General features: G+C 37.5%; 1 protein-coding gene across 1 annotated transcript in view; it reads right to left on the minus strand.

Moving 5' to 3' along the window:
* Window positions 1-391: 391 nt before the first annotated feature.
* n4bp2 (NEDD4 binding protein 2) overlaps window positions 392-25,784 on the minus strand; it is a 74,985-nt gene continuing 49,592 nt past the window's right edge. Inside the window, exons 7-16 of the mRNA XM_052041963.1 lie at window positions 22,537-24,827; window positions 21,494-21,579; window positions 17,730-17,775; window positions 16,056-16,324; window positions 13,791-13,912; window positions 12,070-12,199; window positions 10,160-10,348; window positions 7,670-7,838; window positions 3,260-3,383; window positions 392-1,524 (exon numbers count right to left, since the gene is read on the minus strand). Of these exons, the coding sequence (XP_051897923.1) occupies window positions 1,479-1,524; window positions 3,260-3,383; window positions 7,670-7,838; window positions 10,160-10,348; window positions 12,070-12,199; window positions 13,791-13,912; window positions 16,056-16,324; window positions 17,730-17,775; window positions 21,494-21,579; window positions 22,537-24,827 (3,472 nt within the window). The 3' untranslated portion in view covers window positions 392-1,478. The remainder of the gene's footprint in view (window positions 1,525-3,259; window positions 3,384-7,669; window positions 7,839-10,159; window positions 10,349-12,069; window positions 12,200-13,790; window positions 13,913-16,055; window positions 16,325-17,729; window positions 17,776-21,493; window positions 21,580-22,536; window positions 24,828-25,784) is intronic.

The raw sequence follows: 25,784 nt of genomic DNA on the forward strand, positions 1-25,784 counted from the left end.
CAAGTAAGCTTTTCATTGCACCTGTGCATGCATGTACTTGTGCATATGACAATAAACTCAACTTAGACTTTGCTCAATTTGAGCTGGTGAGCATCAGGCTATAACTGAATATAACATATTATATTGGAAATAATATTAGATGCACAATTCTTCTCATTCACAAAATGTGGGAGAGAGAAACAAGGCTGGAAACAATATTTGTAAGCTTCTTAAAACTTCAATAAGCAGGATGAACCTAATTTCCTTTTTGCATAGTTTGAATCTAGTTACTGAGCAGTTTTATAACCTTAAATCAAGTTGCCATTGTGGTGTAAATGTACAAAACGTCCACTCTAACAAAATACAAACTTAACCAGTCATTACAGCACAAGACTTCTGCAAACTTGCCAAATTAAAATTCAAACTTTAATTAGCCTTTTTAAAAATCCTAATGGATAAAGTGAAAGGTTTTCGTAAATACTGTCTTTTGTAGAGGTTACAACATTAATTCACAGGTTAGTAGTGCAGAACCCCAAGTAGTGCTAGTCCCAGAGGTATCTTCTTTATTGCATTAGAACTTTTCATTATCTAGTTTTATAGGATGAAAAGTAACATCAAGCAGAGCAGCCCAATGCAAATTCCTTTTCTTGACTAAACACTTTATCACCCATCCTAACCCATCCCCCACCTCAGCTATTACTGTACCAGCCTTTAAACTAAAAATGTATTTTATTGATTTACAACAGTTATAGCAAATATAAGCAGTGTGAAGAATTTTATAGTTAAGTCTTAGGTGTCACATTTACAAACTTATTCTTTGTTAAAAGCTTACAAAGGTTAAAACTTAAGTTTCTGATTCCTTAAAAATACTCTGAATTTGCACACAATTGCACAAACTTTTGATCCATTTGGTTTTACTCCATGTCAACAAAAGATATTTTGCAGTTGGGCAACTTCATGTATGGCAGAACAGGTTCAAAGGGCCAGATGCCTTCTCCTGCTCCTATTTCTTATGTTCTAAGGTAAATCATTTTTAGCCACAGCATGCAGGTTAAAGCAATTAGCAATAAAGTAAATTGCTCTCAATTTTACAGCCCCAAAATATTTCAGAACAGGCAGCTGCTATCCTTGTATGCAGACATTTCAAATCATCACAAACAGAAATAGAGATCAAGACAATGAAAACAAATATTGAAAATATTGAATTGAATACAGTCAGTACATTTATCAGAACACCACCTTCAGTGTAAAAGACGCTCCTACTCCAGTAGGAGTCAAATTGATATCCCTAAGAATAAGAAAACAATAATTTTAAAGATTTTGCTGCAGGTTGATTTTAAACGTTTCTCGGTCTTTAGTCTTGTACGACCTCCCTGAGTGATGCCATATTAAAAAGGTACTGTATCCTTAAATGTTTGATACAGTACACCAATGCTGCAAGGCTAAGTGAGACAGTTGCATACTCTTAGAATTAGGAAGGAATCTTCCTGTCAAATCCTTCACTTCAACTTGATTTTCACAACACCTTGCTGTGGCTCCATAAACCTAAAATAAACCAAGCATGCAGTTAAAAAGTGAATAGTTATCAATTGCATATCTTTTCATCGAGTTGCATTTATTACCTGAAATCAGTTTAGTGGTTTAACAACTAAAAATTTATGTAATCAGGATCAACTAAAAACTGATGCAGTTGACAACACTAAGCACCAATAATACAAAAATACATCCAAATATTTTAGATTTATTAATTTATTTCAGTTTCCTTTTGTAATCAGTTTGGTGACCTATAAATTCCAACACCCTTACCTGAGATCTCACTCATGTACCAATAATTTTTACTGTGAGGCCAAGATCAGTCAATAACAATGGTGATGAAGCACTTTCAGGTTTTACAACAAGCATTTACGAGGAGACTGTTAAATCTCCAAAACACGTATCAAGTGGAAATACAGGGGAATAGACACTGAGCCAAAGAACAAGATTAGAATGACGTGTTAAATCCTTGGCTGAAAAGGTTTAGAGACTTTTTTTTAAAATAAAAGGTACCTAAATAGGTAGGTGGGATTAGGCAGAACCAACCAGAAAGGTACACAAAAGCCTTGACGTTGCAGCCCAAAATATAAGAATGGGCACAAGGCTTTAGTGTGTAACCATGGAAAACAGAAATTAAGCCTTGGAGGAATCTGAAGAGTTAAATTTGAAGGATTTAAAATGCATTTTACTTTGGGCAGCTGCAGATGAATAATAGAGGTGACGCAAAATAGAATGAACTTCATGTGGTGGAATATGTATATGGTTGTATTTTGAACAAATTTGCAGTTTATGAAGTATGGTGTATGGAAAATTATGGACATGAAATAAAACGCAAAGCACGGTTAAAGATTTCTGTGGTAAAGAAGTTAGAACAGAAACACTGTGAGGAGATGGAAACAAGCAGCACTGGTGATTAATAACATAGATTGAAACTCAAACACTGCTATATTACATGGTCTGGATTAAGGCGAGTGAGGGAAGGTAAAGAGAAGAGTGTTTATGATGGGACCTGAAAACAATGATTGGTTTAGGGACTTGCTGATTCAATGAACAACTATTATTCAGCAATATTTGTCACTTCTCACCTAAAAGTAAGAACCTAGGACTGTAGGATTCTCTTTAGTCCGTACATGAACTTTCAACAGTGTATGCAGATGTCTGTGAAATTGGCCAAACCAAAAATACCTTTTATTTTACTAACTGTAATAATCTATTACCTTACATTAAAAACAGCATATATCCAGCATTTTTCTTTCATTAAAAGGAATCTAGTCTATATAAATGTAAGGAATAATCTGAATATGCTAAAAATTAAAGAAATGAACTGCTACTTATCACTCCAGTAAGAAGGCTGCCTAGAGCATGGCCACGTGACCTGAGCCCTGCTGGAGCCAACTACATGTTGGGTTCAGATCCAATCGGGTGTACTTCTGACAAAATGTTCAGGTTTGGTTCAAGTATGGTTGCTTTTTGGTGTTTCATCATCAAACAGGCAAATAGCATGTTTGAGATTGTAATACTTACAACGATAGTTGTATCTGATATGCGAAAAAAAACTAAATATTTGGGCTTAAATCAGGTTCAAATTGGTCATGGTCATATTGGGTTTTGATCTGATATCTGAGCAGAATATAAGGCCTCCCAATCCTTATAATCATGACACAAGATTAAAAATAAGTGAATCGACTAAAACAATACTCTTGATAGCTAAGTTAACATTTTAGAAGTATAAGAACAGATCCTATACCTGAAATTCTGGCGTTTGAGGTAGTCAATAACAACAGGTTTAATACGTGCTACACCTCCTTGGCTGTGACGTCCCCTCCCAGTTATGACAGACAGGTAAGATTTACCACCTCTTTGCTGGTATTCTGAAAAGAAAATCAATGCAAATCTTCTGATTAACAGGAACTAAAAGTCCAGTCAAACAATAACACAATAACTTTAAATAGACCATTGATTGTTTAAAATGTTGTTGCAAGAAGGCAATTCTTTCTTTAGGTTCCCAGCTTGATAACCACTATTTGGTTTCAACTGTTACTTAAGCTTATAAAGTACAAAGTATAATGAAAATACAAGAATAAAGAAATTCAAGTTAATCCAATCACTTGTGCGGTTATGCTTAAGTTTTATCACTTCAATTTTTCCCCATGTCACCCCTGCCAAGACTGCTGCCTGTTGGTGTAGCCACAAACAACAAACCACCTTAGTCTGTTCTATACTGTGGCATATTCACCCTCTTTAAGCATCTCAATTTATTCCTCTCATTTCAAATCTTAGTTTTCTATCATGCACCTGATTGCCATAAAAATCTTCTCACAAATACCTTCATTGCACTGAGCAACTCCTCAGTCAGCAATTTCAACATCTCCACTAATTCATCATTTTTTCTCAATATTTATTACCTTCCTTCCCTGCTTTAAATTTCTCTTTCCAACTAAGCCCTCCCACTCACTTTCACAACTACATTTTTGACCTTGCCATCTTACATAGCCTGCTACTTTCGCTATTTCACTTACAGAAAAGGCTGGATCTGTTTCCTTCCTATCTATATACTCTTCCACTGGTGACATTGGTTGTAGGACATCCTGAAATCATGAAAGGCGTTATAAAATCGCAACTCATTTCTTTACAATCCCTTCCACGTTGGTCCCTAGTAAAAAAAATCTCAGTCTCAATTCACTTACAACAACGCCTTCAAAATTCCATTTGCCCAGCTTTTGTCACCCTCCTCCATTTACAATATTTCTACATCTGCATTAACTGATTTGCTCAGCTATATCCATAACTCCACTTTTTATTGCCTAGACCACATTAAATCCATTACACTCTTTCAGTATGGACACTTTTCCTGGTATGTCCCTAATATTTGCTCTTAACTCCCATGGACAGACACTTGAACAGGTTGGCCTTTCAGCAGCAGATTCAGCTGAAGCACATGACCATTTTTGGGTTCTGTTCTCAGCCATTTCTTTTTATTCCAGAATCAACCTGGAATGCAAAGATAATTTTCATCTTACCTCAAGTGCAAGCTTCTCCTCTGACTTCCCTAGAAATTCATGGAGCCACAAAAGATCATAGATACAGCATAGAAACACACCCTTCAGCCCACTGAGTTCATGCTGACCATCAACCAGTTACAGTAATCTTACAAAAATCCCATCTTTTTACTCTTCCCAAATTCTCATTAACTCACCCCAGATTTTACCACTCACCTACACACTTAGGGGAAATTTTCAGTGTTCAATTAACCTACCAACCCGCATGTCGTTGGGATATGTTCACGGAGAATATACAAACACCAGGCAGATGGCACGCAAGGTCAGGATTGAATTTGGGCCTCTGGCACTGTGAGGGAGTGGCTCTACTACCTACATCACTGTGCCAAATTCAATTTAATCTAATCACTTGTGATCATGCTGAATTTTTATCATTTTAATTTCCATCGCCACCCCTTCCCCCCCTCCCCCTGATGCCAGCCCTGCAATTTTTGTTTTATTTATTTTTAGGCTGTGGGAGATTGTGGAGAATCCTTCTCAAATTTGGGTTGCTAACTACAGTAGTGAATAGGGGAATTTTTAGAAATGATAGATTTCCAAAAGACGTTTTGATAAACTCCCCCAAATGGCATAGTTATCAACTGTTAAAGTTCATGGAATGATGGCAAATTATTAACTAGGGTGGGAAATTTGTTGAGTGGGAGACAGAGCATGGAAAATGAGCATTTATTTAAACTGGCAATGTGCTGCTAGTGGTTGTCTCATTGAGATTTGATTTTCAGGTTTCAACTAGTTATCAATATTTATACATCAGGCTTTAAGATAATGGCACAGAAAATCGCATAGTCAAGTTTGCCATTGGCATTAAGATAGTGACCACCATAAGCAGTACTGACGGAAGCATTAACTTGGAGGATATTAATGATTAAGCAAATGGGTAAAACTGTGGCAGAGATTTAAATGCAGCCAAACGTGAGGTAATCCACTTTCGATCTAATCATGACAGAAATGGTCATTCTTCAATTCCATTTATATAGAGCCTTTAACATATCAAAAACTTCCCAATGTGGTTTCACGGGAGCATTAAACAAAAAGAAAAAGCATTCAAAAGGCTATTGGGCAAAATAACCAAAAGCCTGGTCACAGTGGCAGCTTTTAAGGTAAATCTTAAACATGCAGAGTTAGGAAACCGCAGATCACATCAGAAGTTGAAAGCACAGCCACCATTGGTTGAACAACTAAATTCAGGGATGCTCAAGAGGTTAGAACTGGAGAAATGCAGATATCTCAGTATTTATAGGTAGGGAGACCAAGAAGGAACCTAAAATAAGGCTGAGAGTTATAAAGTCCTGGCATTGCTTAACTGGATGTCAGTGCAGGTCAGCGTGAACAGGAGTGATGATGGGCAGGATAGGCAGCAGAATTTTATAAGGTCTCCACTTTGAGGGAGATTAGCCAGGAGTGCATTAAAATAATCAATTCAAGAAGTAACAAAAAAGTCTGATGTATGATTTAAGTAGATTATTGCTTGAGGGAGAAGTGAAGTGGGGCAACATTACATACATGGAAATAGGCAGTCTGAGTAAGGAAATGGATAACTTGTCAGGTAGTTGTCAAGGAGAGGAATGGACTCAGTGACTAAAGTATGACTTTGTGATGGGGTTCAAAGAAGATGGCTTCAGTCTTCCCAAAATTCAGAACAGAGCACTTTCTGAATGATGAAAAGTTAGAAATGGTGGAGGTCCCAAAGGACACAGGGCCCACATGCATACATCACTAAAACATCCTTGGTCAAAAAAGAAAACAACCAATCACTAACACTCCCTTCCACTCTCCAAATGTCTGACTGCTTGTCAGTCCCCCACCACAAACTCTGTTTTCTAAACAAAGACCCTGCCAGTAGATCCCGGGGCATCTTGGTCAGCATGGACCAGTTGGCCTGAAGGGCCTATTTCTGTGCTGTATCTATGAATGTATCTATTCTGCCTGTTTCTATGACTCTATAACAGTTCAGTTCTGGAAAAACCTCATTTGCAACTTTGAGGGAAACTTCATATCTTGTATCTATTCCTTCACCATGATCATTGATTTTTTTTTATCTCCATAGCTTCCCCTGACTCTGCTCCTGCCTCATTCACTGCTGAAACCTCTTCCTTATCTATGGAACCTCCTGGCCATCCTTCCCTCTTCCAACCCTCTGAAAACTTGAGGTCACCGAAAACTCAGCTGCTTGCATTGTAATTCACATAAACCCTGTTTACCAATCAAATCTGTGCTCAATGACAAACCATGACTCCCAATTTAACTAATCCATGAATTTGAAGTTCCATTCATGATTTAATTTTCTTCCTCTCACCTCCATCAGCTCAACAATCCATCCTGATATTTGTTACCCAATTCCAGTCTCTTGAATGTTCTCAAATTTAATCACCCATACCTTCTGCTGTCAGGGCACACTCTGGGACCTTCTCCCTAAAGGTCTCCGACTTGTCCCTCTCCCACCCCTTCCCTTCTGTGACCAAACTTTCGATCAACTATCCCATAAACTTCTACGTACCTCCATCTCAAGTTTTTGACCACACTAATGTAAAGCATTTTGGAATGTTTCACTACCATAAAGGTACATAAATATATGTTATTGCTGTTGGATATGATATTTTGGCGTTTACAAATGGCTACATTTCCTTTACATTAGATCATCAACAACAACTCATTAACTTACTATAAAATGCTTTGGATCATACTGAAATTAGGAAAGTCATTATGATGTGGCTGCTCTATACACTATCAGCCCTGTATGCTTTTATGAGGCGATACAATCTATTAACCTAATTACCCAATTATTTGTGACAAGAAAAAAGCTTTTTTGCTCTGGTTGTTATCGACCAATTGAGTTTTCTTAATATAAAGTACAGATCAAACCTTCTGGGTCTGACAAATTAAATTTGGAGTCTCATTCCCTCAAGAAAAGAAATAGTTCTGAATATTTTTTGTACCTCTTTCCCTCTCGTATGTATTGATCATTAAAGGTTTACATTACAGAGGCAGAAATAAATAAGCAGAGAAAATGAGAGAGGGAGAATGTCAGAGTTTTATTTCTGCCTTTTCAAGTTGATCTACAGTTGTCCTGTTAAGCATACACATTACCAGTGACCTACCATTAATCTTCTGGAATAGCACTTCCTCCAGGCATTGCAGGGCTTCATCTACATGAAGGCCATGAAGGTCTAAAACATTTTGTGGAAGTAATGATGCATTTACTTGCTTAAAAATTTTTATAGCAGCTCTGTGGTTGGCTTCTTTCATCTTTTCACCATGAAGATGACCCTTAAAAATATTAGATAAAACTCAGTCATAACATTACAGACCCAGCTTCTGATTAAGTAAAATGGAATTTTCCATATAAAATTCTTGGCAAATGCAATTCAGCTGTCAAAGATAGGCAAGCATGTGTTCACTAAAGAACTTTCTGGTATTCACTAGAATTATGTATGTAACACCACACCTACTTCAGTATGAACATTAATTTCAATTCCAAACAAAATTGATGCTGATAAATTTATATTCAGACACAGTTCATTCAAAAAAATGCATGGATTATTTTGTGATGGTTCAGTGGTTAAATGCACAAAGGATTTAGATCTGGAATACCCCAATGCTTAAAGCTTTGGTCTCTACTGATCCAGCCAGAGCTGGTGGTGGGGTTGGGGAAACTACAAATTTATACAAATTATGTATAACAAATTATGTATATAATGTACATAATATACTACAAATTATGTATATAATGAATGATGTTGAAATTACTAAGGATGAAATTGAAAGTGGTTAAATAATTTTGATTGTTGATACATCCAACCAAAGCAGGAGCAAAAGCTTCCACCACTTCCCCTGGCAGCACATTCCAGGGACCTATAACTCTGCGTAAAAAATCTTGCCTCGTAAAGCTCCTTTAAACTTTCCCTCACTTACCTTAGATCTATGCTCTCTAGTATTTGACATTTCCAAATATTGCAATATTTCTTGTTATCTAACTACTTCCTGCAGGTGGCATGGTGATGCAGCACCTCGTGCTGCTGTTCAGGGACCGGGGTTCGAACCTAACCTCAGATGTGAGACTTTATGCAGCCTTTGCTTGTCCTTTCTGTGACGTGGGTTTCCTCTGGGTGCTCCTGTTTCCTCTTACGTTCCAAAGATATGTTGGTATGTTATTTGGCTACTGTGATATACCCTATATTGCATGAAAATGGCAAAAAAATAACAAAAGGGGAGTTGATGGGCATATGCGAGAGAGAATAAGTTGCAGGCGTACTCTTGTAATGGGATTATTCTTCTAGGAACTGGCATGGGCCATTGACCTCCTTCAATGCATAAAGTAACTTGAATGTTTAAACATCAAATCAGATCTTGATCAAAAAACAAACTGCTGGAGGTCAGCAGGTTGAACTGCATCTATTGGGAGAAGAAACTGTTGACATTTCAGATCAAGATCCTGCATCAGTTCCTGATTCAGGGTCTCGAGCCAAAACATTGACAATTCCTTTACTCCCACTGCAGATGCTGCTCTGCCCTCAGAGTTCCTCCAGCAGTTTGTTTTTTACTCCAGATTTCAGCATCTGTAGTCTCTTGTGCCTCTGAGAACTTCATCAAGTCAGAACTACTGGTAAGTTTATAAACTAACCTCTAAACATGAAAGTTCCTACATTATCCTCTACAAAATAGGAAAGGGAAAGCGTCCTCCTTCATTCCTAACTTTGATCATTGATAGTTTTAGAACATAAATGTTTAAGAATAATATTTTTTTAACATTTTGTTTAAAACACTTCCATTATTCTGTAGACGAGATCTCTTTCGACTGATTACTTTCATATTCAAATGCTTAAAAATGTTAGAAGTTGAAAATGACACATTCAATAAATTGCAATTAATGACCTTGACATCGAGAAGCAAATGACACATTAATTTAACTGGACTTGAAATTGCTCAGTTACTTGCAACAATGAAACAGTTTTCAAAATCATTACACATTAAGAATAACCTTACAAGCATAAGATTGACAATGCAGGAAAAACCTGCGGCTAAACTTCCAGAATAAAATTAACCCTTTTTTTTGGTACTGCTAACTTCTCTCAAAATATCCAGTTCCCATTTGATGTGTAAACATCGTATTGATTTTCCATTTTCTCTTCAAACATATCTGCTTTATTAGGTTTCCCTCATCCCAAAAGCCGTCCTTGGGTGACGAATAGGTTACATTTTTACAGATGTCTATAAATTAATTTTGTCCGCAAGTCAGAAACAAAAGCACAAAAATCACTCAATATGGTAACCATACCTCCACAGTATTGAATGGCATCAAAAGCACATAAGACCTTTAAGAACAATTACTAAAAGTGGAGAGAGGAGACTTGTTCTGCCATTCATAGGAACGAATGTATGTATCTATGTTAGACTTTTGAATTTAATATTATGGGCGCTTGTTCGTATGTAGCGATGTCCATAAGTCGGGTGTTCATAACCTGGGACGGCCTGCAGTATGATAGCACTTGCACATGTTGGAACAGTTCAATTTTAGTTACTTTTTAGCTGCCCAAACCAGAGAAAGTCAGCTACTCTACTTCTATTCCTTTTTTTTAGTGTATACTCACCTGCTGTGCATAATAGGTGGCAACTGCTTTCATATTCCTTCCATGAGCTGCTGCGGCCTTACTGAAGCAATCTTGCTGCTTGCGACGATGCAGAGCTGCTTCAACCCGAAAATCTTCATAATCGGGGTATTCTACATCTTGGAAAACATGCTCACTTCGAGATTCCTTAATGTCTTTGGTCATTACTGCCTGAAGTAGACAAAGCCAAACAAAATGTTATTAGACATCAAATATTAGAGGACGTACATTTAAGGGGGAAAGTTTAAAGGAGATGTGCACGGCAAGTTTTCTTTTACACAGAGTGGTAGGAATGGACTGCCAGTGGTAGTGATGGAAGCAGATACGAAACTGGCGCTTAAGAGGCTATTGGATAGACACATGAGTATACAGGGAATGGAGAGATATGGATCATGTAGAGGCAGAAGAGAATTTGTTTAATTTGGCATCGTATTCGGCGCAGACATCATGGGCTGAGGGGCCTGTTCCTGTGCTGTAGTGTTCTAAATACTTCAAGTAAATTTGACAGCAGCAAAAAAATAACCAATTTGAGTATCATATTGCTATACACTTTTAGCAAGATTTACAGATTATTGGTCCATTCAGGCACAAAATTAAAACTCGGCAACATCCACTGATAATACCAATCCTGACCTAAACCCAAGAACTTGTAATTTTTGATACCTGACCAGAACCTGGTATATACAGTTGGGTTTGGTAATGAAACCTGAAAAGTAAGGGCTATTACTCTGATATGGGGCTCTAACAGACCCGCAGCTTTCAATGGACCTAACTGTGGACATTGAAATTTCTTCACTCAAAGGGTGGTGAACCTGTGGAATTCTTTACTTACGAAGGTTGTAGAGGCCCAGCCACTGAATATATTTAATGAGAAGATAGATAAGATTCCTGGACACAAAAGCCATGCATGGATATGGGAGAGTGCTGGAATAAGGTACTGAGATTGAATGTTGGAGCAGGCTAGCACGTCCAAATGACCTACTCCTGCTCCTATTTTTCTGTTTTAATGCCTTCAGGACAGTCCAACCCTAGGCTGCAACCCTCTAATGTCTTCCTGGCTCAAGGCCAAGATCTAGCCTCAATCCTATGCGTGCCCTCCCAGTTCACCACTGCAAAGAACCCCCTTAACCTTGAATGTGGCATACATACACATCGCCACCACGCAAGAAAGCCAAGCAGTGCCAATTATTTTATTTATTTATAAAGTGCCTTCCCAGACTGATCAAAGCTGAGTTCAGAAAAAGAAGTAGCATTTTACATAAACACCCTTTTGTGCCAGAATTGGTTAATTCTGATGCAAGGTCATCCACCTGTAACATTAACTTAGTTTATGTCCCTTCATAAATGCTACATAATCTACAGGGTGTTTCTAGCTTTCTCTTTTATTTCAGATTTCCAGCAGCTGCTGTGTTCTGTACCTCTAAGTTCCAGCACTACTTTTTTTTTCTATTGGCCTCTTTTACCTTCCTCCATTTATACTCCTTCAGACAGCTATGATTAATAAGTATTCATCTCCTTCTCTAAGATGGTATCAACAGCATTTGTGTCACCTGGACTATCTTGGTTTTGATTCTACCAGACATTTTCTCTGCTCTCTCTACCCCTAAATCTCTGTGACTTAAAACATTCTTGTTTTCTCACTTTTCCAGTTCTGCTGAAAGGTCATCAACCTGAAACATTAACTGTGTTTCTCCATTCACAGATGCTGCTTGATCTGGTGAGCATCTGCAGCATTATCTGTTTTTTTAAAGATTTCCAGCATCTGGAGGGTTTTGCTTTTTGAAATAATTTCAAGCTTGATTGTTTTTGCTGAAGCCATCAAGCAAATAATTTACAATAATTACAGTCACTAGGCACTTCAAATTCTTAACAATTTTCAATCCACAGCTTACCTTATCTTTATTTTTGCTCACAGTCAATTCAGTTTGATGAGTACCTTCATGAACTTTGATGGCCTTTGTTGATTCTAAATCACAGTCAAATAATGACTTCAAAAACTGTCTTGTCTGTTCGAAGGAATAGCTAAAGAAAAACAAAATTAGTTAAAGCAAATCTTCATTTGTGAAAACTTCAGAAAGAACTTGCATTGATCCTTTACCTTTAATACAGACAGGTATCTTCACAGGGGCAAAACCAAAAATTAAAATGGGCACAAGATCATCAAGGACAAGCCAGATGGGTGAGAACACATGGTACTAGATAGAATCAAGTCAATAAGAGCTCAAGTTTACAGAGTTGAGGAAGGGCCTGGAGAGAATTCAAATAATTGAGCATGGAGGCAGAAATTCTATTATTTTATTTAGAGCTTTGGCATTGGCAGAAACCCATGCAAAAAAAAAAAACAAATTTGTGGGAAGGACAGTATTAATTTTTGAGACACATTCAAGGACAGTGGAAAAGCAGTTTAGTGATAGGGACAGTTGTTTTGAAAGTAAGGTAAAAATAAGAATGAGTTTTTGGAGGAGTGAATGCTGACTGCTGTTTGGAAAGGGGTGGGGAATCTACCAGAAGAGAGGGGGACTTTAATGGTTTCAGCATGGTTGGAGCTTGAAAATCATACTTGCCTTTGGTGACCTGTTTAATGGAAATAGTGTCAAAATAAACCACTGGCAAGTAAGATGAGCTCATATAAGGCATTAAGGGAGTAAGAGACAAGGGAGGTGGCAGAAAATGAACAAACGGCTGAAGTGAGAGAGCCAACAGTTCCAGAAGGACCATGAGAGCCAACAGCTAGAATGCCAGGACTTGAAGAGTACAGTTATGAGTGACTTGGGTATGTTTCTACCCCCTTCCCACGTGCAAGACAAGAGGGAAATTACTCTGGGGTTGCAGCTGCTGAACAACTGCAAAATCATATATATGTGTGATCAAAACCAGAGGCAGGCAGGATATGGCAAAGTCAGGAAGGGAGGAGGATACTGGGGGGTGGCGTGGCTGGGGAAGTCTTTATTCAAGGGAAACAGAGCAAAAGGAGTGGGGGGGGTGGCACTCAAAATCATTCTTGTGATTTCACTGTTCATATCGTGATTACTATTATTGTTTCAAATGGAGTATGATGAAATTCAGAAGACTAATTGACTTTTCTGTTGAATGTTGAAAACATAAAGTGAAGCTTCTATACAATCAAAAATCAGTCACAGATTACTGGAAAAACTAAAATGATTAAAAAGCTTTTCACTCTATTTCAGTTATCATCTAAATTGAACACTTTCAACGTGAATGTCTGTTAATTATAATTTATGGAAGAAAAACATTACAGATCATGAGGATTTCATTTGTAAATGTGAACTCTGAACTTTAATTATTCTACTCAGAGTGATCCATAAGATAGGGCAGTAAGTTCTTATACTAAGTTTGAGATTTCAATATTATGCAATAGTTAGACATTAAACATTAGTCTTCAGAGTTCTGGGTTACTCATGCTTTGGATAAGGATAACAGCTGAAATAACAGAAGGTGGAAACAAAAGAATGAAAAACAAATCACTGAAGATTTGAATGCTTAAAAGTCAAGACACAGCATATCCTGAAGATGTGATTTAATACTGTGGGATCACTTACTTAAATCAAAACTAAAAAATATATCCTTGAATTAAATTTCAATTGAAACTCACTTGTTGTCTTTATACATATCCATAATGAAGTGCTTATCAATGCCTGGAAACATCTCAAGGAGGCGTTTTTCCTTCAGTTTAGTTGCACAATCCTTTGTGGACAGGACAGAATTCATGAAAGACTACATAGGAAAAAAAAATTCAGTTATAAAAGCTAATAATTAAGTAATTTAAAATATTGATTTGATAAATGATGCCAGTACTGCAAGTTTTACTGACGTGGGCAATTTTATTATTTGTGGTACTGAATATGCTGAATAACAGAACGTTGATACAACTTTCCATCATCAATGGCAATTCTTATAACCACAACATAAACAAGTCTCAACTCCATTCTCTCTCCCATGAAAGATTACTGAGAATAAAATCTCTTCAAACCTTTTTCTGTATCTTTTATTTAATGTTTCCATTCAGTATATATTAATTGCTTAAAAGGTTCATGGTTCTGGAAAAATCTTACCAATACTCAAATTTGGATGAGGTTATTAAGTGTCTACAGGTCTCTTAACAGCACTGTTCATTTTGACTAAGAGGTCTTGCACATCCAGCTAAGCTATTCTTGTACAGCTACAACACTAACGTGTACCAAACAACATTGAACTGCTTGTTCACAGAAAGCAGCACAAATTTCATCCAAATAATATTAATTTATAGGAACTGGTAAGGTCAGCACTTATTGCCCATTCCTAACTGTCCTCGAAAAGGCTGTGGCGAACCACCTTCTTAAATGGCTGCAGTCTGACTGAAGGTACTCTTCACAGTGACATTGGGTAGGGAGTTCAGGATTTATAGTTAGTGATGATAAAGAACTGGTGATACATATCCAAATCATGAACATGGAGGCATTGGGTAGGGAGTTCAGGATTTATAGTTAGTGATGATAAAGAACTGGTGATACATATCCAAATCATGAACATGGAGGGGAACCTGCAGGTGGTGATGTTTCCACGAATCAACTGCCCTTGTGGTAGTCGTCATGGGTTTGGGAGGTACTGTTGGAGTAGCCTAGGTGAATAACTGCAGGGCTTTTTGTAGATGGTACACACTGCAGTCACGCTGAGCTAGTGGTGAAAGGAATGAATCTTTAGGGTGGTTAATGGCATGCCAATCAAATGACCTGCTATGTCCTGAATAGTACTGATTTTCTTGGGAGTTGCTGGAGCTGCACTCAGCCAGGCAAATGGACAGTATTTTATCATGCTCCTGATTTGTGCACTGTAGGTGATGGAAAGGCCTTGGGATGCGAGGAGGTTGGTGACTCACCACAGGAAACCCAGCCTCTGACCTGCTCTTGTAGCTGTGGTACTTATGAGGCTGGTCTGGTAGTGTATCTGGTCAATGGTGCCCTGCAGGATATTGATGGTGAAGACTAAGCAAAGGTTAATGTCATTGAATGTCCAGGGTAGGTGGTTATGCTCTCTCTTGTTGGATATGGTCATTGCCTGGCACTTTTATGGCATTAATGTTACTTTTCACCCATCAGCCCATCTGGTCTGGGTCCTGCTGCATCCAAGTATGGACTTGTTTATTTGCTGAAGAATTGCAAATAGAATTGAATATTGTGCAATTGCCAACAAACATCCCCACCTCTTACCTCAAGATGGAAGGAAGGTTATTAATGAAACATCTGAAGATGGTTGGGCCTAGAACATTGTTCTGAGGAACTCCAGCAGTGGTTTCCTGGATGACTGACCTCGAACAACAACCATCTTCCTTTGTACAAGGTATAACTCCATTCATTGGAGTGTTTTTCCTTGATGCCTACTAACTTTTAGTTTACCAGAGCTCCATGATGTCACACTCAGTAAAATGCTGCCTTGACATCAAGCCCAGTCACTCTCATCTCATTTATGAAATAATGTGCAATGACATAATAAAAATCAAAATATGTTTAAATGCATTTTCTCAGCATGACACAGAAAATAACCCACCATGGACTGTGTGATTTCCTCTCACCCCCAATTGCAATTTTCATTATGTTGATGAGTGGCAGCTACCACTTCCACCACTTACAGCTGACATATCATATGTCTACAGTTTTCTAAGCAAACACTCATACATGATATCCTTAGAACCGAAGGCTGAAAAAGCTGCTCTGACATTACCAAATCTGAAAAAGTGCAAATATGAAATTCAGGCTTTTTTTTTGCAGGTTTCATATTCCCAAATGAATAACTATACTTAATGAGCATTATAAAAACATATCACCTCTCCTATTTGGTATCCGCTGTCACAAATCGACAAAGTGTGGAGCAATATGCATACCTGGTGTTGCTTTGTCTCAAAATCCATCTCCTCAGACATGATATCCCGTAATGACACACTAGGAACCTGAGCACTCCAATGATCCATAAACGGAAAACCTTCCACTCCGTCAGTCTTTGCAGTCAATGAAGCAGATAAAGGGACTACCTTCCTTCTGGACTTCGTCTTTGGCTGTTTGTTATCATACTTCAGAGGAGAAGAAACATACGGCTCTTCCTCCTCCAATTCACCCTCAAGCTTCCATGTTAAATTTTCAGATAAGTTGCCACCTAAAGAAGAAATATTATAAATTTGTAGCTTTTACTTTATGTACAACATACAATGCACCCAAAATGACAGCGAAGTCCAATGAAGTTCCAAAATTTATTACATGATTGGAAGTGGAAGCAACCCAAAACAAATGATTCTCATGAAGTTCAGAGTAATACAATAGATTCACACTCATGATGCTCCCGAAACAAGTTCCTGACTTTTATATGCTGTTTTAAGGACAGTAATTTTGATTTTAAGCCCTCACATCATGTGAGGGGATTTAAACCAGCCATGTCTTTCACTTCTATCCATTGTTGCACTTTTATTTCCTTGTAATCACTTTCACAGCAAAGACACAAGAAGAGGTTCTCTTCAAATAAGTGGTGGAGGAATACTCAGGAATGAAATATGGTATCTCAACAAAATTTTAAAAAATACATACCAGAAGTCTTATTTAGAGTTAAATACTCTGGAAACAGCAGCAAATCTTACCCCCAACTCTGTGATGGAAGAATTGTAATTCAAGAAACAACTGTTTCTTGAATTATGTTGGGCCATGGTTAAATTTCTTGAAAAGTGCCTTCAGTGATATTCTGGAGTAAGTCTCAAACACACCATTGCGGAATTTTCCTTTGACTCCCAGTGCATACGGGTTTTGCTAGGGCTACTTGATACTGGCACAGTAAAATACTATTCTTATCTTTCATCCCACAATCAGGTTATGCATCCACATTTGGAATCAAATAATTTAGAAGTACCTGAATTGAGTGCAGTTGAATGAGTTTAATAATACTACCATTGTACCCTTCTATTTGCCAAATGAACCAGTGTTGACAGCAGTGACATACTGAGAGAAATGCTACACATGTCACACAAAATTGCATTCTATGGCTCAAGGTAACTGAGTTTTGAACTGCTTCATTGTGTTTTGGATAATTAGATTATCCTTGGTGTCTGCTAAGTGGGAGGGACTTGGTGCCAACACACAGATTGCACACATAATATATATATTGTGTTTCTTGCTCCATAGAAGAGTTAGGAGGATAGTTGCTGTGTAGAAGGGGTGGATTCTTGAGTGAATATTAAGGGATCCAAAGACATTCTTGTTCAACTGTAAACCCTGTGACTCCATATATGTGGTGGGTCTGTACTCAGAGGAGCAGGCAAAAACCTAGACCAATCAAGGCAGGAGTTAGGGTCTCTCTTTTCTGAAGGAATTAATTTTTACACCAATTCTTCTGTTAACCAAAACATTATCAAATTTGTTGAATTAAATTTTACATGTTGCAATGACAAGAATGAAATTCTAACACCATAACCTCAAAGCTACCCTTCCTCCTCCTCCTTTGTGTGCTTCACTTTCACCATTTCATAAAATGTCAACCACTTCTACATTTTTAGTGAATAAACAACATTTATTACCTTCCAACAGGAGTTGATAGGACAGAGATTCTTCCTTTTTTCGCTCCTAGTAAAGAGAATAGGTTACATCCAAATAAGATAGACCAATCAAACAAATTAATTACAAGGTAAATTCATACCTATAAAACTCACAAAACACAAAGCTTCACAAAATATGCAGGACTGAAATTTTCAGTAATAAATGTAACAAGGATGTCACAGCTTGCCATTATCATTGTGTAAACTGAGAGAACAGACATGCTCCATTAAATATGGAAATCTGGAAGTTCCTGTCACCGAAACCCAGCTCCTCTACAGGCTGCACTGCCACAGACTTCACATACAAATCACTGTTAAGATGCGAAGTTAGCAACCAACTTTAATGGGCAAAAACTATCGAAAATTATAAACAGTTCAGAGTAAGTGAACTTTTATTGTCACAGCTCAACAATCTTCATTTATATAGAATCATTATATAGAATAGCCTGTCCTGATCCAACCATGTAGATGCCATGGCCGAGAAAGTCACCAGCCCCTCTACTTCCTCAGAAGGCTTAAGAAATTTGGCATGTCCCTGTTGAAGCTCACCAATTTTTATCAATGCACAGAAAAAACATCCTATCTGGATGCATCACAGCTTGCTATGGCAACTGCTCTGCCCGTGACCACAAGAAACTACAGAGAGTTGTGGACACAGCTCAGCAAATCATGGAAACTAGCCTCCCCTCCATGGATTCTGTCTACACTGTTTGCTGCCTCGATAAAGCAGTAACGAAGATTGGTGGTGTTGTGGATAGCATAGAAGACTGGCAAAGGATACAGCGGGATATAGATCAGTTGTAGATATGGGCGAAGAAATGGCAGATGGAGTTCAATTCAGCCAAATGTGAATTATTGCATCTTGGGAGATCAAATGTAAAGAGGCAGTACACCGTTAATGGCAAGACCCTTAACAGTGTTAATGAGCAGAGGGATCTTGGGGTCCAAGTTCATAGCTCCCTGAAAGTGGCTATACAAGTTGATAGGGTGGTAAAGAAGGCATATGGCATGCTTGCCTTCATTAGTCGAGGCAATAAGTTCAAGAGTCAGGAAGTTATGCTGCAGCTTTATAAAACTTTAGTTAGGCCACATCTGTAGTACTGCATTCAGTTCTGGTCACCCCATTATAGGAAGGATGCCAAGACTTTGAAGAGGGTGCAGAAGATGTTTACCAAGATGCTGCTTGGACTAGAGGGCATGTGCTACGAGGATAGATTGGACAAACTTGGGTTGTTCTCTCTGGAGCTGCAGAGGCTGAGGGGAAATCTGATAGAGATTTTTAAGATTATGAGAGGCATAGATAGACAGCCAGTGTCTTATCCCCAGGGTAGAAATGTCTAATACCAGAGGGCATGCATTTAAGGTGATAGGGGTTAAGTTCAAAGGAGATGTGCGGGGCAAGTTTTTTTTTACAGAGAGTGGTGGGTGCCTGGAATGCACTACCTGGGGTGGTAGTGGAGGCAAATACGATAGGGGCATCCAAGAAGCTCTTAGATAGGCACATGAATGTGAGGGAAATGGTAGGATATGGACATTGTGTAGGCAGAAGGGATTAGTTTAGTTGGGCATTTTATTACTAATGTAATTGATTCAGCACAACACTGTGAGCCAAAGGGCCTGTTCCTGTGCTGTACTGTTCCATGTTCTAACATAATCAAAGACACCACCAACCCCAGACATTCTCTCTTCTTCCCACTCCCGTCAGTCAGAATTTACAAAAGCCTGATAGCGTTTACCACCAGGCTCAAGGACAGCTTCTATCCTGCCGTTATGACTATTGAACGATCCCCTAGTATGCTAAGATGGACTCTTGATCTCACAATCTATCTCATTATGGCCTTGCACTTTATTGTCTACCTGCACTGCACTTTCTCTGTAACTGTAACACGTTATTCTGCATTCTGTTATTGTTCTACCTTGCACTACCTCAATGCACTGTTGTGATGAAATGATCTGTATGGATGGCATGCAAAACATGTTTTTCACTGTATCTCTGTACATGTGACAATAATAAACCAACTTACCATTAACAAAAAGCAAAAACATCCCAAAGTATCTCACAAAAGTGTTATCGAGTAAGAAAAATTGATGGAGAACTAAAACAGGAGACTCGGGGCCAGAAGACCAAATGTTTTGAAGAGGTAGGTTTTAAGTAGTGCTCTAATACGGGATAAAAAGCAGTAGAGAAGCTGTGAAGTTTTAGAGGGACATTTCAGGATTTAGGGCCCAGGCAAATGAAAGAACAGCCTCCATTGGTGGTGACTAGAACAGAAAATGTTGGAAATACTCAGCATGCTAGCAGCATCTGTGGAGAGAAAAAGAGTTAATACTTCCGTTCAATGACTTCTCATCAGAACACTGACCTGAAACTTTAGCTCCTTCTCTTTGCATAAATGCTGCTAGACCTGCTGAATACTGCCAGCATTTTCTGTTAGTATTTGAGATTTTCATTTTTTGTTATTCATCCTTAATGGAACGTTTAAATTTTGGGGACAAGCTGGAGGCCGGAATAAAAATCTCTTGAGGATCATAGGGCCAGAGATAACTGCAGCAAGATATAGATAGGCAAAACCACAGAGGATCTGAAAAGATGTAAATTTTAAAATTGAAGTACTGCTTAACTGTAGCCAACATAAGTCAGCAAACAAAGAACATATCTTGGTGTACATTAGAACATGTGCAACACAGCTCTGGATGATCTTGTTTAAAATGAGTAGAATGAGATGGGCCAGCATGGAAATGTAGTGGAATACTTGATTCTGGACGTTACAAAGTCATGAATGAGCTGCAGCAGAGCATAGCAGGAGGTCAAAATGTCACAATTATTGTTGAACAACCTCTCATGCTCTGAAAAATTTGATTTACAAACATAGCATCTCATTCTCCCAGACGAGAATTAAAATGTTGCTGTTTGTTCAAAAACATTTTTTTAAGTTTGTATTTTTTCAATAAAGTTTCCCCATTAATCCACCATATGTGTCCAATCTTTATTTTACTTTCTGAATAAATATCTTAAATGTAATTAATATTTTCTTTTTACTCTCTGGTTTGCTAACTATCGTGCTTATTCAATCCAACTACTTGAAAGGCCTTCCTGCTGTTAGTTGCCAATGATCTGTAAAAGTAGCCAAATTCAAAGTAATATTGGAAAAGTGGAAGCCTGTACTTGAGAACCCACTAAAACATTGTGGACAGCTTTATTCAAGCTCCTTTGCCAGTGGCTTCACTAATTAAGCTTTAATATAGCCCTAATAACAAGAAGATGTGCTTTCATTGTATTGCACATGATTTTATCAACATCTTCATTCGATTTCACAAATTATTTCAACTACTTTAAAATGCTTTTTTTCTTATTTGGCCATAACAAGCTACCTAAAGTTACAAGACATTGCAACAATATTAAATCTGCTCAATCAGCCCATCAGCAAAAGTGACACCACATTAAATTAAAAATGATTTTTCAATTAATATTACATATTTTGAAAGGTTGTTATCAGAACATGCCTAATATTAATGAAAATTGTTTTGGAATGTATAACTGACATCTACCAATTAGTATATTGATAAGATGCAATTTAAAGCAAGATGGATTCGAACCCAGATCCACTCTTCAAATTAGACTATTCACTCAAAATATATTATATGGAAATACTAATTACTAGAATAATTAATGCATTTGTTTATGACTTCCCAAGCCAGGCCTGGATTCCAAATAAGAATATATATTTAGCAAAAGTTCTACTAACCAATATGGTCTCCTTCCACTTCTGATGAATAATTTTTGCCAAATTCAAATCTATCTGTACGACACATTCTTCTGGAGTCAAAGAATCTAAGAAGCAGTAATAGTCATGGTTGAATAAATGATGCAATTTAACCAGTGCACATTATTACACAAGTTGGACAAAATAAATGCAACTTTAAAACACCTATTCTTTTTTTTAAAAGAAAAGCATATTTAAAATTTTTATTCATCTTTTAAGTAATCTCCTGGAGTTCACAGAATCTTTCCAGGAAGTGTGCCAATGAACCAATTACTATACTGTTCAATGTTCAGTGACTAACAGTGACCAGGTTGTTTCATGATATGCCACACTTGAATTTATTTTTTAAATGCATCATTGAAACTATTTATTTAAAATATCAATGACAGAATTATTTCTATAAGTAATTCTGGTAAAGTCTCCAAGAAAGATTGAGATGATAAAATGAATGCTGTAGAATTCAGTCACATACAAAGCACAAAAAGAAACTATCCTTCAGCTAGGGGAAATAAAAGCATTCCAAAGTGGGAGATCAACAGAAAGGTTTTTAGACAGAGAAGGGAGAGAAAAGGGGAGTTAAAATGGAAATCCATGACAGAATTACCAGAAATGAATTTACTTCAATGGGATTTATGGGCCAAATTGTACTCTTTCATTATAAAAACTAAATATTTAAGGCATGAAACTTCTTGGAAATATGAACATTCTCTTTACTTATTTTTAAATAATATTTTCATAATAACTAACAGTTGCACAGAAATGCTATATATTTTCAGACCATTGAGAAATGGACTAGAATTGAACTTTACATAACATAAAACAAAGCATAGACAATTTTGATTTTTCAAAAATTAATTTCAAGGGAATATTTTTCAGCATGCACTCTTAAAAACAGCTTGACCAAAGTTGAAATCCACAATCACACATGGTACTTTGTACTAAACTTTGTAATTTTTCATTTGCAACAAAATGCAAAGAAAATGAATTAATCAGTAGAGTCAATATAGAACAAACACCTTACCTACCTGGATCAAGACCTACTGATCCAAACAGATCATTAAGTTGAATTGCCAATTCTGGTGGCAAACTCAGTTCTAAAGACTGAATCTGCATTGGATCAGAGTACAACCCTAAACCATCCTGATTCGTGTTTCCATCTTTGATGGTCTTCACTTCTTTTCCATTTTCCTCTTGTGAAGAGATTTTTCCTACATCAGAGTTGGGCTGATCTTCTGTAACGCTATCTGCTTCTGGTGTCGACATTGGAGTTGTCTCGTTTATATCTGTACACTCAGAAATGTTGTTTGTTTCTTTTATATTGTTTTCATTTGAAGTTACAGATATGTCATCTTTCATGCACAAGACTTCATTGTTTACCAAATTCTTCTTGAACATTGATTCACTCTGTTTCTCTCCGACATTATATTCCTTACTAGAATTGGTAAACTGTTCACAACCAATGTTAAATGTCAGTCTGGAATTACCTAATACATCATTTGGACTTTTCAACTCTTCATCTACAAGTACAGGTTCTCTAGTATTGTCAGGTAATGGGTTTATGGTTTCAAGGTCAAGGCAAGACTGTACCCATTCCAGAGTGTCATTTTCTGCATTTGTCTCTGATGATTGACCAGATACGTCTGTAACCTTCTTATCGGCACTGGACAACTGATTTGTTTCGCATGCAGATCTGTCATGTGACTCTTCACTCAAATCTATTTTCTTTGTTTGAGGCACTTCGTTCTTTTCTGCAACACTGCTGCTGTTAAGATCATGGTCTAAACCTGACTGATTATTTATCGGACTTTCATTTGAAAGCTTCATACCAGAGTCGAGCAATAAATTGGTTGTCCATTCTACATCTTTGTTGCATTTCTCATATAAATCATTCAAATCTTCAAAAGGAATACACTTAAAACAATCACTGAGTATCTGTAGGTTCTCTTCACGATTCGCAAAGTCATTTTCATCTACGTACGTGCTTTTGTCATGCGTCACTCTGTAGGGCACTGATACATTAGGATTTATGGATTTTGGTATTGCATCTAAATCAGTTGGTTTAATTCCATTTAAAGTTCCTGTCAATATTTTAACTTCAACAAAACTGGTATTTTCTTTCTCAATTCTCCATAACACAGCAAAATCATCAGGTGCTGTTTGAGTTGAGTTGGCCTGTGTTGATTTCTCTGGAATTGCAACAGTGTTTTCCACTTGATCAGAAGTTAATGGCACAGGCTCAAGAAATTCTTCCACGATGGGGCTGCTACTCGTGAATGTTAATGCCAATTTGCATGCTTTTCCCATTCTTCTGTTCTGCCAAGATTTTTTATTTATGTGCTTTTCAGACAATGCTTCTGAAATTTGAACTTCAGAAGTTTCTGGATTTTTAGGATCCTCACCATTTTCATAAATGCTTTCCAGAGTTAAGTTTTCAACAGGTGAAAACAGCATATCATCATCAGAACAATCCACTGAAACCTGTGAACCATTTGATTCATTTGAGGTTTCTACATTCTCCTGCTCAATGAAACTGAGAGTATCTTTTTTTAATGAATCATTTGGAATGACAGACTCCAAATTACTGGATTGATTTACATTGTCTTTATTTGAGATACTTAGTTCTGATACCTTCCTGATTCGTCTTTTTCTCTGATCTTGAGGTTTCAGTGTTTCTATAACTGGCCAATCTCCAACAAAATTTAAAGATGAGGATTCAAAATTGCTGGACTTCTCTAGAACCTTTGACTCCTCCTTAGTTGAGGTGCTTTCTCCTGAGGGGTTCCCTTCAACTGGCAGTTTTGCTGTTCCTACTCTTTCATTACTTGTACTCTCAGCACTCTGCCAGTTCTGACTTTCCTTTCCGATTTTTTGATCAATAGATGTACTAAATGCAGTTGGTAAATTATCAAGTGTTAAATCATCAGTGTCCTGTTGGTTGGCACTTTCTGTTGCTTCAGCCTCAGATTCAACTGTTGCCACTGTTAGTTTCCTTTTCCCATCTTCTGTTTCAGAATGAGATGAGAAATTATAATTGCTGTCATCTGATCCAGACATCTGATCTGTTTTTTGTACATTATCACCACTTATAAATTCTGAATATTTTGTACCACTACCAGTGTCGTGTCCAGTCTCACATTTTCTACTTTCACTGGGAAAATTTGCAGATGACGGTAAACATTGTTCTAAGTTATCAGATGATGCTATATTTGTTTTGATAGCTGACCAATCTTCTGCACAAGTTAAAACTGGTATCAGGGTGCAAGGTGAACCTTGGCGGTTTGGAGAAGTTGCTGGTCCTGTTGCTCCATTTATTATGCTACATGAAGCAAATAAAAATAGTAAACAGCTTATTCTAAAATAAACACGGAACAGGATTGCTCTAAGCCAATCAAACAATTTGAAAAATAATTCATTAATAGCAATTAGTTTATGAAACATTTGATCATTTATGCTTAATCTAAAATCTTAATATCCATATTGAGTACTACCTGCTTTAAAGTCAGCAGAGCAGAACTTTCCCCCCCAAATTCCACCCCCTCCGTGATATTTCGCTTATGTTGTTAAAATTCCTCATGAAATGATGCCATATGCCTTCTTTACCATCAGACCTACTTGTGTTGCCACTTTCAGGAAGCTATGGATTTGGACCCCAAGATCCCTCTGTACATCAATACTCCTAAGGGTCCTGCCATTTACTGTATACCTTCCCCTTACAGTTGACCTCCCCCGAGGTGCCACACCTCATACTTGCCTGGATTAAAGTCCATCTGCTATTTCTCCACCCATATCTGCAACTTATCTATATCCCGTTCTATTCTTTGGCAACCTTCTACACCATCCATAATGCCACCAATCTTTGCGTCATCCACAACTTACTATTCAGACCATTTACATTTTCACCCAAGTCATTCATATATATAACAAACAATAGAGAACCTAGCACTGATCCATGCGGACCACTGCTCACAGACTCCAGTCAGAATAACACCCTTCCATCACTACCCTCTGTTTTCTATGGCCAAGCCAAATTTGAATCCAATCTACCAAGTCACAATGGATCCCATGTACCTTAATCTTCTAGATCAGCCTACCATGAGGGACCTTATCAAATGCCTTAAAGCCCATGTAGACAACATTGATGTCAATGGTTAATTACCTTAACCATCTTCCCAGCCCTGCAATCCCCATTCAAATGAATGGGCTAGTGAACTGCAGATTCCAAAACAAATTCCACAGTATAATTGTTACTCTGGGGAATTTGTATAATTGTTGG

Source organism: Pristis pectinata, chromosome 2, assembly GCF_009764475.1.
Source record: "Pristis pectinata isolate sPriPec2 chromosome 2, sPriPec2.1.pri, whole genome shotgun sequence".
In the NCBI taxonomy this organism is placed as follows: Eukaryota; Metazoa; Chordata; class Chondrichthyes; order Rhinopristiformes; family Pristidae; genus Pristis; species Pristis pectinata.